At 37.9% G+C, this 14,043-nt stretch overlaps 1 protein-coding gene across 3 annotated transcripts; it reads right to left on the reverse strand.

Annotated features, from left to right (window-relative positions):
- Window positions 1–1,636: 1,636 nt before the first annotated feature.
- On the reverse strand, window positions 1,637–13,501 carry LOC128803957 (interleukin-1 receptor-like 2). Of its 3 annotated transcripts, none has more exons than XM_053971324.1 (12): window positions 13,413–13,501; window positions 11,965–12,152; window positions 10,457–10,526; window positions 9,018–9,261; window positions 8,525–8,711; window positions 7,586–7,748; window positions 7,242–7,307; window positions 6,576–6,690; window positions 4,894–5,042; window positions 4,460–4,603; window positions 2,897–3,058; window positions 1,637–2,385 (listed from the first exon to the last, which is right to left on the reverse strand). In XM_053971324.1, the coding sequence occupies exons 2-12, from the start codon at window positions 12,010–12,012 to the stop codon at window positions 1,994–1,996; spliced, it is 1,740 nt and encodes a 579-aa protein (XP_053827299.1). In that variant the 5' UTR covers window positions 12,013–12,152; window positions 13,413–13,501; the 3' UTR covers window positions 1,637–1,993. The 3 variants fall into 3 exon arrangements, with proteins under 3 accessions (XP_053827299.1, XP_053827297.1, XP_053827300.1); XM_053971322.1 differs by lacking the exon at window positions 13,413–13,501 and adding an exon at window positions 12,769–12,977; XM_053971325.1 differs by lacking the exon at window positions 13,413–13,501 and adding an exon at window positions 12,769–12,976 and having other exon boundaries at window positions 9,144–9,261.
- Between the last annotated feature and the right edge of the window lie 542 nt (window positions 13,502–14,043).

Raw genomic sequence — 14,043 nt, forward strand, 5'->3', positions numbered from 1 at the left:
TCTAATTACAAAGACAGGGGTATTCCAATAATAATAATGTGACAAACCTCTGAAAAGAATGATGAAAAAAAACAGCCAGAAGTCATAACAGCACATTCACAGAATAAAAAAAAATATCAGCACAAATTGCAAATCAATTTTCTTATATGTAGTACTGCAAGTCCTAGTCATTAGTTTATTTGGTTTTTTTAATTTCAAAGCATATGAAATAAGCTGAAAAAATCTACCACAGTTTCAACACCTTTTCCATATTAATTTTCTCCTTCTGCACGGAAAAAAAAGAAGGTTCTGTTTTTAAACCCAAATTTTAAAAAGGAATGAAATAAACTAATTTTAAATACTTTTTTTGAGCAAGCTAAGTCTAAACACAATGTAAAAAATTGACAATTATGGTTATCTGAATTCTTCAAGTCTCCATTTATTTTTCTAAAGATTCCAGCCTAAATATTATGCATTTCCAAAGAACATGGATTTAACATCTACTAGGACAATAGTGCCTCATCTGATGGCTCTATCCTGTTCCCAGTTTTCCTGGTGACACCTCAGAGCAAGTCTCTAGTCAGTGAAGGCTGTGGAAAATTACACAGTTGTGAACCCCACAGCCAGGAGAATGAGACACTGCTCCTAAGGAGTATTTACTACACCTTTACAAAGAAAAAAAGTACCATGAAATGCTATTGGAAATCTTTCCCTTTGATTATATATTTCCACTCCTAGATTTTGCTTTCTCTCCCATCAATACAGCCCATGAAGAATATATTCTAGACAGACATACCTCTGAGAACCAACTGAAAGAAAGTCCATGACAGATGCTACCCTGGCAATAAACACGATGTTGGAACCTACATAACTTCAGAAAATAATTTTTAAAAAGCAAGCAAAATTCATATCTGCATTTAGATTATGTTCTTCAAGGCTGGAGCCTGAAAACTCCTGCTGCTTCAGACCACCTTGAAAAGGAAGCAGCATTCCGTTTTCTCACAGTGATGCACACCAAAAGTGGATTGGGATCCAGAAATACCAAGCTACTCTCAAGCAGTTTGATATAGCCACATGCCTCTAACTTTTTCTTTCACAAGTAGATGAGATACCATTTCTTGCCATTACAATTTGGTCATGTTTCAGAACTGGCCACTTTCCACTCTGCAGGATACCCAGCCCAAGCACAGTTCTTTGATAGATTCTCAGTGAATTTCTGTGCATGCAGTTAGCACAGCTGAGACATAGCATGAGAACATCTGGTTTCCAGAGTAGCAGCACAGTCTAAAAAGCTTCCTGTTCTCAAGAAATACAAACTATTTTCAGTTTCCTAAGCATTAGAGACTAAGTTTAAAAAGTAAACATACACCAGATATCACAGAATTGTTTAACACTCTAAAAATCCACAGATTTCATTCCCTTCCATTCGCTGAACACATTTAGTACCAACTGTTCAGCAGAAACACATTTAGTGTTGTGATGAGTTTTAAATATACCTGCTATGTCATGTATTTCCCCAAACCTTTCAAGAAGCAAGGATAAGGTCTGTTGCCCAGCAGACAAAGCTTGCACAGAGCAGATTCTTGCAGCAATAAGGAAAACAGATAAACATGGAGAGGCAACAAGAATTGGAACAGAATGACTAGGAAAATGTTGATTAAAGTAAGTAAACAGACTTTTAATTTATCAACTGCAGTTTTGATTTTTAAAAAATGGACTTCACAGCTGTTTCTTCATACAACATTTATGTGGACCACGGCTACTTAATTGCATATCATCACCACCATGTTTATTTATAATATTTGATGGAGACTAACACAAGAAATTGTGTCACTATCCAAAATCAGTACAGAAATAAAGTTGCACAGAATTTTTTTTCTTTTAGGGTGCAGTTTATGGAAGGGATGAGCAGTTTCTACTCCTCAAAGAAAACATCTACTTTGTAGTAAAAAGAGTATGCAAGAAACATCCCAAATCAGAATTACCTTCTTAGTATTATTTAAATAAGTGCTTCTTAACTTTCCTTTGCTGCAGAACTGTTCGACGTTAGGGGCAACAAATGCATTTCAGAATAAGATCCCTTTTTCCTGGATGGCATTTGATAGCGCACATTTTTCCAGAATCTTGTGTTTGCTGAACAAGATTTCTCTGAGAAGTCCCCTTTCCATTGAATAGCTCCATGTTTTTGCTTAATGTATCTGATTGATTCTGGCATGCTCATGTAGTCCTGTATTTCACCTATTTCTATAAGAATCACTTTAATCCCATCACGGATGAGAGCATTATACATAGCTAGTTGTTGCTCAGAGGTGTCTTCCAACAGGCAGCACCTAGGTGTTTCTGATCCCAAAATCATCATCAGTCTTCTGCTTTGCTTAAGGGTTTCATCAGCAACACTGACCACAGCTGTAAGTGATGAAGGAACAATCAAAGTCTGCATAGAAACTTTACAACTGGTGTAAAATAGTTCTTTATTTTAAAATTGCAAACATGTGAAGTTGTGGCTAGCTCAGAGCAGTGGTTGCTTTAAGATCTTCACACTGCCAATCATGATTCATGATACATTGCATGACACAACTTCTAAAAAAATTGTTTTCTTCAGCCCTCAGGAGAATTTATCATTCAAAAAAACTCAGTATTATTAATGCTGATATTAATGCTAATATAATTAATATTAATTATTGAGCCCTCATTTGTTCATCACTAAGAAAGAGCAGACCCTCATAACATCAGAAGAAAATTTTCAGTAAGAAAAAAAAAAGAAAAAGAAAATATTTTCATTGGGCAAATTATTCATTAAAACTAAATAAATATAGCTTTCTTTTCCAAAAATGTGGGTTTAAAATACATAGATAAAGTAAAACCTGAAAACAATGTTTCAAAAGGCAACCTGTTAACTCTGTTAATTAAAGCATACCTTCTCCTGGTAAATCATCCCTTCCTAATATGAAAAGGTTATATCCACATTGTTTTTCTAAAACATCTGGGAGTATCCTACGAACAAAGGTTTCCAGACAACATATACTTCTGCCTTCAGTGCTTTTTGTGTACAGGACATATGCATCATAGATTTTTCCATCTAAAACAAACACAAACATTTCTATTAAAAAACTAAAACTTAGGAAAATGCCTTTATTGCAAAGTTTCATTTTTGGACTATTTAGAAATAGTAATTTGGAGCTGATTTCACCCATCTGACAGTATCACCTCACAGAAACAAAATGCTCTATGAATCAAAATAAAGATGACCAGCCACAGAATCTGACTTTCTTTCCCATCCTGGGGATGAAGGAGTCACCAAATGAGCTGGATGCAGGACCTGGGACCTGCAGGAAGGAGCTCCCCATCACAGAGGTGCCAGGACATTAAGGAAGTACCCTCTCACAGGACTTTCTTCAGCACCTCTCCTGAAAGAAACTTAACAGCAGTTATCTCCACTTCTAACTAACCACAAGAGAAGGTGGAAAAATATCAATTCTTTCTTGTAATAATCCTGGGAGGGCTTTTCTCAGGTAGAAGAAAAGGCCAAAAGGCTTCTGAGGTTTTGAGATGTAAGGCTGCATAGCAAGCTGGACTGAAAGAACCAAGCCAAAATCAGATCTAACTCAACAAGTTAAAAACTTTGATTATTTTTTTCTTTTAATTAGAAGTCTATTACAGTATTATAGTAAAACTGAATTTTTGAGCAGGAGTTGAAATGATTTTCCTGTGAAAACATTTAGTACAGCCATAAGTAAATATTAACTATCTTAATGTATGTAATCCATTCACTTTCAAGCCATGGGGAACTTCAGACAGTCTAATTCTGAGAACTGACATGAAATATACATATGATGTGCTTATTTCAAGCTTATTGTGTGTTTTCACACACAATATATTTGCCTACAGTGCATTAAACTAAAACTCATTAGAAGGATACCAGAAAACAGAACTAACAGAAAATTTTCTCTTTGATATGTCAACATCATAACTGACAGGATTTAGAAGGAAAGCAAGGGTAACAGAGAGAAATTGAAAAATGAAAAAAAAAATCCAACAAAATTATTTTCTGACAAATGAGTCTGATTTTCAAAATAAATATTTAAGGCACGTCTTTAAACATACAGTTTACAGGATGTAGCTCTGCTGACACCTATTGTTCATCATCAGAGTGACCCTAAATCTACATGTAAAGAAACTACAGAAAAGCAATAAACATGCTCATTTTGGAACATGCTCATTTTGGAATAACCTATAGTTCTTTTGACCTATCTCACTATGACTGCCTTCAATATTACACAGGTTTTATTACTTCAAGAATATATTTTACCCATATGGCTGAAAAAATCCTGCACAAAATGTCTTTGTGTGTATCTGAAAATTCCTTATGGAAGTTCTACATACATTGTACTAAATAATCCCATTATTTTGCAGAAGTAAAGACAAGAGAAAAAAAATCAATAGGGTAATTACACTTACATACCTGGTCACACTCACATACCTTCCTCACTTGTAAGGGCACAGACAGAATTACGGTACCAAAGCACCAAATCAATCTTGAAAATCTTGTAGATTATTAAAGTAATAAATGTTAAAATTAACAAAGAGACAAGCCCTCCAGTCAGCCATCTTTGTATGTCAGGAACTGCATAAAGCATAAGAAATTTGTTTTAAATTGTCGAATTGGTCCAAATCTGATCTTTCACATAAATTCAATACAAATTTGAATATTACATATTTCATTCCTACTTACTTTGTTTTTTAAATAATGATAAATACAATGCTATAGTGATTTCTTCCCTATGCACAGGCTCACGAATACCACAAACTGTAATACATCTGTTTTCTTTCAACATGATACACAAGAACTTGGTATCAAAACACCTTCAGGGAAGTATAGATAACCACAGGCCTGAAAATAATAGTATTTTTTACCTCTGTGTTTTAATATAATATAGGATGCAACTTGCCCAAAGGCATTTGAAGCTTGACAGACAAAAGGCTGTTCATAATCTTCACTGCTTACTTCTGAAATTATTAGCTTCACAGAATGCATAGGGCGCCCATCGTAAGAAGTTTCTCCCCTGTCCAAAAGGTGACAAATAGAACCATAAAACCACAGCCCATTCAGGAGTGGCTTCATCTCTAACATCTGCAGCACAACAGTGATTATTTCCTTCTGCAAATGTCAACCACACTTCACAACAGATGAACAATTACATAATATGAAAGAAGCCCAAACAGCCAGACCTCTCCTCGTACTGACATTTAGCATATGCACTGGAAAGCATCAAGACGTTATCTTATCTGCAGCTGTGTCTCCCCAAAGGAACATAAGGTTTCTATAGTTGGAAGTTCAAAAATATTCCTTATGAACCTAAATAAACTCTTGTTATGGGCTTCCCAATCCCTGTGAGAGTAGATGGACATAGATATTCCACAATAGGATATGACATTCAGGGAATGAATGAACCAACATCAGTAACGCAAGTGATGTAGGTGCTATGAAGTACAAAAAATAGCATTGCTTTTGCAATATCAATTCAATGATTGTGTATCTCTGCATTATGGCCCAATTGTTTATGGCACTACAATTCTTTATGACAGTCTAATATATTACTTTTGCATAGTGTTTTTTCTCTTGGTGAGCACCCAAATAAGCCAGCATTTTATTTCTCCCTTTGTTTATGACAGAAACTTATTTCTTGCAACTATTTTCTTACTTTGCAGACATCATTCTCTTTCCTTCACTGGTTTTTTGGCCCTAGCTAGTGCTCCAGAATTTACAAAAATTATCACATTTTTTTATTTCCAGTGCCACCATAAGGGCTGACAAAAAAGCCCTGAAATTTTTAGTTCTAAACATATCATGTCTAAGACAATTTTAGATTGCCTCTTGCTCCAATTTGAGTTGGTTTTTCCAGTCAAGTATAATTTCTCTTCTTCTACCTGCTTTTCACCATCACTTTATCTCCCACTTGCACTTCACATGCTTTACTCAGTCCAAGTCCTCCCAAGACCCAGCTCATCCCTGGAAATCTGTCTCTTCTCCTCTAACCCCTAGGCTTCAGTACAAATGCCCTCAATAAAGTCTTCCATTAGCTCTTCAGTTGATCTCAGTTAAATTTCTCTAACTTAATGCCCTTAAATCTAGAAATCTCAATTTTTCCTGGATAGCACAGATTTGTCCTCTTGCAATCTTTCAGGGAGGCAGATGTGGAACACAGAAGAAAGATAAAGTCTGAAGATCATGAATCAGGCACCTGAACATGCCTGATTCGACCAAAAGAGGTCTCTGCCAGGCAAGAGCTTGCTCAAAAGAAACAGTATTACAATTATGGGACTGTAACAAAACACCTTTTCCCAACATTGGAAATTCAGAATGATTTTTCACAATGAGTAAGAAACACACAATCACATGTGAAGCTCATGTTCCTACTATGTTTAAAGTTTCTATTTCAAAGCAGAAAGTCAGTTGGAGAAGGTAAGCATCAGAGTTTTTAAGAAGAATGCTATTTAAAGCAAGGGGAAAATGTTGCTAAATATTTTAATATCAAAGGGAGAAAGTTCCACTTTGGTTGCCAACACAGTATCTTCTAATCTGAAAATATACTTACTCATAGGGACTTGCAAAAATTCTGCTCATATAAAATACATCAATACCGTTGCCTGTCCAGTACACATCATACCCATCAGCACCTGTGGTGTTGCAATCCACAGTAACCTGTGAGCCTATAAAATTGTGTTACAAAGTAAAGAATTAATTTCCATAACCTAATTAAATTCTATACAATCCTGTTCAAAGATTCATACATGCACACCAGCTAAGGATGGTACTAAACACTTCCAAAAAAGTTACTCTAACAGAGGGTCTATATTCTCAGTGATCTGCAGGTCCAGAAAGAGAATGGTAGGACAGAAGAAGCTGAATCCAGGAAGAAGATGCTCCCCTTGGGGCATCACTTTGCCTGCAGATTGGAGATGGACCTGTTCTTAGAATCACTTCCAGAGTAATGGAAAGCAATAGATGTGACTGATAATCACTTGAGTTCCTACAATTTTCCTTGCATCTGAGAAATTTCTTTAGGACTTTGCAAGCAACATGCCTCGTTCCTTTCCCTCTCATCCCTCATTCCTCCTTTGTGAAATCAACAGAGAGAAACTGACCACTGAGGTAGTTTTTTTCATAAAATAAAAACAAGAAAGCACAGAATAGGATACTCCTTGAGAATACATTTTAACTAGGATACATATTCGTATTTTCTCTAGAGAAATCTACTTACCAAGTTCTACTTCAATGGAGTTGTTTCTTGGGTAAGTTATTTCTGGAGGCTTTTTTGGTGGGGTCACTAAGCAAAAGAAAGTGCTTTTCAGAAAACCAGGGGCAGTTGCAGTCTGTTTTATGCTCTATAATGCAAGTACAACCTAAAAACACCCCTTGTACTAAAGACAAGGTTGTCAGCCATTTTATAACAAAATATCACTCAAAAAGTACCATAAGTACCATATCTCAGGTAGTCATTACTGCATATTTAGGTGAAAAACAGTAGTCCTAAGCATGTCCATCAACAAATTAGGTCTTTCCACTTTAGTTATGAGCACAAACACAGTGAAATTATTTACTTACCTTCTACAACCAGACTGATGTCTCGTGAAACGTTATATTGTTTCCCATCATAGGTATATGTTGTTTCACACGTATAGTTTCCTCCATCATGTACAGTCACATTGAAAATTATAAGGTCACTGTTTGAAATGGCAAACCTTTTTCCTTTCAGCAGCTGGCAGTCCTAAAATTGCGTAGAGAATTCTGTTAATTCACATCTCTGTATATTTCCATGGTTTGTCTCTCTTTGATACAATCTGAAGTTTCAATGGAGCACGGCACAAGGATGGACACCCTCCAGAGGCTGAGGAAGAGTGAGGGCAGCGGAATATAAAGAAATGCACAATTCACTTCAGCTGAGATTTTAATTTGAAGACCCCAGTTCATTTCCTTTGGAAAACAACTTTCAATATTAGAGAAATGAGAAATTAAAATGTGGGTTGTAAGTATTTGCAAAAGTATTCAACAATGAAGCACCACCCGATAATTAGATTTTATTTTTTTAAGGAGCCTCAATGCTACGGGTACCATATGGACTCCATGAACCTGAAACAGGAATCTGGCAGAAGGTAGATTACATTCTTGTAACAGAAAGAGCCTTTAAGAGAGCATGAACAACAAGAAATAGAATAATGGAATAGAGTAGTATTGAGCACCTAATGGATATGCCACAGTCAATCTGTTTCCACACAAGGCCATGTTTCCCTGGCAGGTGAACAGATGCTACCTGGTGGGTACATGGGTCAGCATCACTCCTACACCTCAGCTGAAATTCTGCCCTGATAACCAAGAACACCTTTAGAAGACAGAAAGTCTTAATCCTCTTCCAATTTGTTTTAAAAGCATTTTTCTCCAATTTACAGTAAATCTTTAGTTCTTCTGCTCTAATTATCAAAGATCACTGATTTTTATTATAAATAATGGACAGCTATAAGACAGGACAAAACACTATATTCTCACCTTATACCAACGAACAGGCTGAATATTCTTCTCTTTCCTGAAATAATCCAAGTGGGGACACACGACCTTTGCAGAAGATGACGTGAATATCACCTCCTCCACAGCAAATTTTTCATTTAAGCATAAACCATCAATCCTCTCAAAAACTGTTACTTTTGTACACATTTTCTTGCAGCTTGTCAAATTCCTGCAATTAATAAGACACAATTAAATTAATCTATTTAGCATATTTGGCTGGTCAAAAAATGTATGGCATTCATTTTGAAGAAGAAAGAGAAGAAAAAATGTTTACAGTTTCTTTAATAAATTTACTTTTGCCTACAAGGAAAAAAAAACCCCAAAACTAGACTTAATTTTTCCAAACTAAAGTTAGTTTTTGCATTCCCTCTTCTTCATTAGTATTTCTCTTACCCTCAAAATTTTACTGCCTTTTTAAAAGTTACTCTCTTTGCAACTCTTTTCTGTAAAAATATAATTTTTTCTTAACTTTCACCTTATGACACATTCATAATCTCCAGAATCTTCTAACATTGCAGGAAGAAACCAAATTAGATTCTTCTGCTGATGAACTCTAGACAGTTTGTCTCTAGGCACAGCTCTTTGGTTACCAACTTTATACCATGTTAAGTTGTAGTCTCCACTTTTCAAGCTCTTTTCCAGTGAACATTTAATAGCAAGAGGCTGCCCATCAGGCACAAGACTTTGCTTCAACATCACATCATAGGCTTCACATTTCTCTAAAGGAAAGAGATAAACATTAAAGAAAAACTCAAAGACACTACAAAAATATACTGAACTCATTTTCTAATTATAAAGTTCATTGGAGATTTCACCTCCATTCTCAAGTCAACTACTGAAAATACAATTTTAATCCCTTATCATTACAGCTGAGAGTACTACTCAGTAGTTTATAGATACAGTTATGCCACTAAAATGAAATGCTGTTTTTTGAATGCAATCTTTACACTCAGTAGAATGTCTTTGTAGCAGAGTTGTCATTTGCATGTTTTATTTCAGATGCAAATCACTAAAGTACTTGTGTTTCTCCAGTCTGTTTCAGGGGCATGTGCACAAACACACACATGCACAGAACTTTCACATTCAATGCCTTTATTTTTTAACTTCACTTAACTGGAGTTAAAGTAATCCTTAAAGACAGACTATGCTTTTGACATTTAAATATCCTAAGAGGACACAGAAGTTAAAGATCGTGTTGTACAAATATTAAGTTTGCTATAGGAATTTCAACTGACCCTTAATTTAATGAACATTTAGAGAGGAATCATTACAATCACCAATGAGATCATTTTCTTTACTTCTGACACAGACTCATGCAGGAAAAGAGCAACACCAAGAGTTTGGTTTGGGCTTTTTTTATTTTTTACAATATGACAAAAAAGGCACTAACTCTGGACACCATGGTCATATTCCCAAGACAATAATATATTTATTAAAACTTCCTTGCTTTGTTATTTATAAGAATTGCCACAGAGACTCATGCAAGTGTCTGTTTAGACCAAAATCCTGTCTCTGATAACTATCAGTGGCAAATGTGCAGAACAGAGGAGGACACAACAAATACAACACTACTCTGATTTCAGTCCCTTTCTTTCCTCTTATGTTCTGCATGAAAAATCATGAGAAGAAGTTGTGGAGTTTCCATTTGCAGAGATTTACAAAATCTCGACCCTGTAAGGTTAGATGTCAAGAGCTCCTTTCCAACCTAAATGATTCTGTTGTAAGTTAGAACATGAAATACCACATATTATGTTTTATAGGTTCCTGCTCTTGGGACTATTTAAAAGAACGCATTGGCATGCATGTAAATTTCACTATTACCATTTCCACAGAAAGTTAGTATTACTTGTATGAAAAAAAAAGTTCCATAAAAAAGTTCAGAACAAGACTTTCCATAGCCACCAACAGACTTACTTGCAATAATTAAAGACAGAAATGCTGTTGCAATGTTACATGAAAACAGTGTTTTTGATGTCATGTTTCCCTGTCAAAATGGAAAAAAACTTTAAATTAGTAGTTTCCAATATGAACTTCCATAATTTAAAGTAAACATTTGCATTACACAATTAATATAGGAATTACACAGTTTAAAGAGAACACATGAAATACAGGAGTTGTCTCTGACTTGTTTTGAGCCTGTTACCTGTTTGTTTTACCTGACAGCTCCTAATTATTACGCCAGAAGAAAAAATTGAGTGAACATCTCCTATTTCAGCTTGTCAAGCACTTCAGTTTTTTTACACCTCTAGCACACACCTTCCCACTCCTTGCTTTCCCAAGCTACAGTAGTACATTCTCTAACTCTCCCTTAGATGGAATCTGATTTCATAATTCTGACTTTTTTTGCCACACACTTCTGTACTGCATCCAGTTATGCTACAACTTGTCTGAGATGGGGAGGACAGGACAGAACTTGCATATAGTCTTCAAAACATAAGTGCACTATGGATTTATAAACAATTATTGGGTTTTTCTGGATTTTTTTCCTAATGATTTCTAACCATATCTTTGTTCTTTGAGTACTACTGAGTACTACTGAAGAACATTTAGCTGATCAGCATTTTCCATAAGAGTCTAAGATGACACTTCCGCCTGCCGTGTCTTACTTCACTGGACTGACTCAGAAGTGTGCCATGTATTGAGTCATCCACACTGCTTCTTGCAGTGCCTGCTTCCCTTCTCTTTCTCTTTCCTCCTCCCTCCTTGCAAATCTTCACTCAAATTATCAGGCAGGTCTTTTCTTGCCTAGCTCTAAGATGGGATGAGTCCTTGAAAGAATCCTGACCATAGAAATACACAAAACATTAAAATCTCAGGAGGCAGGTTATATGTGTTTGTACAAAAGCTATGTTTTCCATTATTCATGATGAACAGTAACTCTTAAAAATCTATAATTTTTAATTTTAAAGAAGAGGAAAATATTGTAACAGATATAATTTAAAGATAAAACAGGACTGAATATACTCCACTTCTGAGCAGGTATTTTCTTTATGACTTCTCTGAATCACTGCTTTTTCACAAATTCTGTTCTCTTACATCATTTGTGTTCTGTCTCACAAGAGCTCTCTCGAGAAGTTTTTTGCCCCACCAGTAGATTTAGCAGATGCAGAAGTAGTATTTTACCACATCCTGAGAGAAAGTTTTCCAGGATCCTGCTTTTCTATAATTTTAATGTTCTTTCTATCTATTTAAATTTGTCAACATAGAAGACTTGCAAACATGTATACAGCCTTGTGTAAAACCATACACACAACTTTGAGGAGATTCCCTTGTCTCTCACTTTTCACAATGGAAAATTTCTGTTTCTATGGAAGGTAGACACAAGAGCAAAATCAGGCTCTTCTCTGTGCATGCATTCACATAAATAAGGATGAAAATAACATACACACAACTGTAGAACCAATTGCAAATATTTTTCCTACCACATTCTGCCATGATAAACAGCTAAAATTCTCCCTTTCCCCAGCCATTCTGTCCACATCTTGAGCACTCAATCGACCTGTGGAGCTTTATCATTCACAACAGACTTCAGCTCTAATTATCTTTGCCCAGATTTTCCAAAGGGGAAAAAAATTTCAGGTATGCGAAGCCACGTCCATGAAGTTTCACCCTGAAAGGAAATATTTCTATCAATTGCAGTTTAAAAAAAATTACTACAACCAATCCCCCCTAAAAAAACCCCATCAGTTGTCTGAAAGAGGTCTTCAATGATACGTGCACCTGAATTACAATCACAGCATCGACGATGGCATGTAGGCATAATTTTCATTAAAATTTCTCATTAAATCATAATGTACCTTTTCATAACCACCTTTTCATCTGCTTTTTAGTCCTTTCAAAGTTGATCTACTCAATTAAAAAAAGAAGTCTCCTCAAAACTTTGAAGGATCACACATTTCACTGATTTTGGCAAACTTGTGGCAGGTTTATTTGAATCTCATTCAAAAGCACAAACTGATTCAAACCTGCAACAGTCCTCAGAACTGAGAGAACCAACAGCAAGTCAGCGTATCACACTATTTCTGGTATATAGCCTAGGAACATTTTAAATCATAAAAAAATGAATATGTGTGTGTATATATATTTTTTTTTTCATATTGACTTAAATGTTCCTATTAACTGCAAGGTACACCATGCCTCTTCTAGAGAGATTAATCAAGTGTGTCACTTTTTATCACTAAAAAAAAAGGTGACAGCAAATACATAAATTCCTTCACTGGACATACCTAGTCAGAGTGGAAGAGTTGCGTTAGCCCCGTCAGGATGTAGTGACAGCACTGCCACTGTGGCGATAGCCGTGTTTCTGTGAAACGCTGGCATCCCTCAGCGGGGCAGAAAATCATTTTCCAATACTCTTCATTTAAATTGCGACCTACTTCTGGAAACATTCTCTGTGGCTCCCGGGCGGTGCAGGGACCGCCGGGCCCGGCAGGGTGACCCGCCGGGCTCAGTGCCGAGGGGCAGCTGCGAAGAACAGGCGCTCGCTCGCTTTCGGTCAGGAACCGAGCCACGGTCAGGGCTGACCCTTTACAAAAGGTCTCACCCCTACTCCTAAAAGTGTCCCCAGCCCCTAGTTTCCGCAGCAGGCACTACCTCGCTCCGAGCCACCTCCCAGCCCCAAAAGCGAGGCGTCGGAGCAAAGCGTGCCCACGGGCGCAGCAGCTCCACGGACGTGCTGCTCGGATCATCCCGGCCTGGCCGAGGCCGCCCGCCCTGCCACAGGAGCCCCGGAGAGCAGCGCTCCCGGCCGCACCTGCCCGTACCCGCTGCCGCCCCGGCCGCCGCCGGCTCTCGGGGCCGGGCGAGACCCTGAGCCCCCGTTACACCGAGGGCTCGCTGGGGCCAGGCCAGGGCCCGGGGAGTCCCCTACCTGCTCCTCGGGAGCGGGGGAGCCCCGCGGCCGCCTCCCAGAGAGCCCTGGCAGCGGAGGGACCGCGGCGCCGCTGTCCCCGCAAGGGCGGCTCCTCCCAGCGACGCCTCACCTTCCCCGCGTGCAAACCTGAGTTTCCCCAGGATGGGGGGTGGCCCTGGGGCAGGGCAGGGCCAGCGCCCGTCCCCTCCCTGCCCCGGCGCAGGTAAGCGGTGCTGGTTAAACGCAAGCTCCGAAAACCAAAGCGTTTGAGCAGCCGCTCCAGCCCCTCGCTGCTGCGGGCTGGGCTCAGCCTCCGCCGCAGGAAATCCTCCAAGTAAAGATTGAGAGATGTGAGGTGACATTTGTTTGTTTGTTTGTTTTCAAAGTACGAACAGCTGCAAACCTCCCTAGTTGAAGAGACCATGTCACTGGAAGAGGAAGAACCCTTCAAGACTCCATAGAGGCTGTTGACAGGAGCATCTCGGGGACTTGGGCTCATTTATTTGCTTATTTGGGAGGCTGTTTTGGCTGCTTGATCTGACTTGCCCAGACTGTCACTGAGATATTTGGAAGCTTGAACATACAGGTTAGTCTCATATAGTCCCTAAGTTTTTATCTACAAACTTAACAGCTACTAATACTTTAGATT

The sequence above is a fragment of the Vidua macroura genome, chromosome 2, assembly GCF_024509145.1.
Source record: "Vidua macroura isolate BioBank_ID:100142 chromosome 2, ASM2450914v1, whole genome shotgun sequence".
Taxonomy (NCBI): Eukaryota; Metazoa; Chordata; class Aves; order Passeriformes; family Viduidae; genus Vidua; species Vidua macroura.

Coding starts and splice junctions, on each gene's coding strand:
- LOC128803957 (XM_053971324.1), bottom strand. CDS start 12,012: ATGGCTGGGGAAAGGGAGAATTTTAGCTGTTTATCATGGCAGAATGTG. Junction 10,527..11,964: donor GTTTATCATGGCAGAATGTG/GTAGGAAAAATA, acceptor CCATTTTGACAG/GGAAACATGACATCAAAAAC. Junction 9,262..10,456: donor TCTGTCTTTAATTATTGCAA/GTAAGTCTGTTG, acceptor TCTTTCCTTTAG/AGAAATGTGAAGCCTATGAT.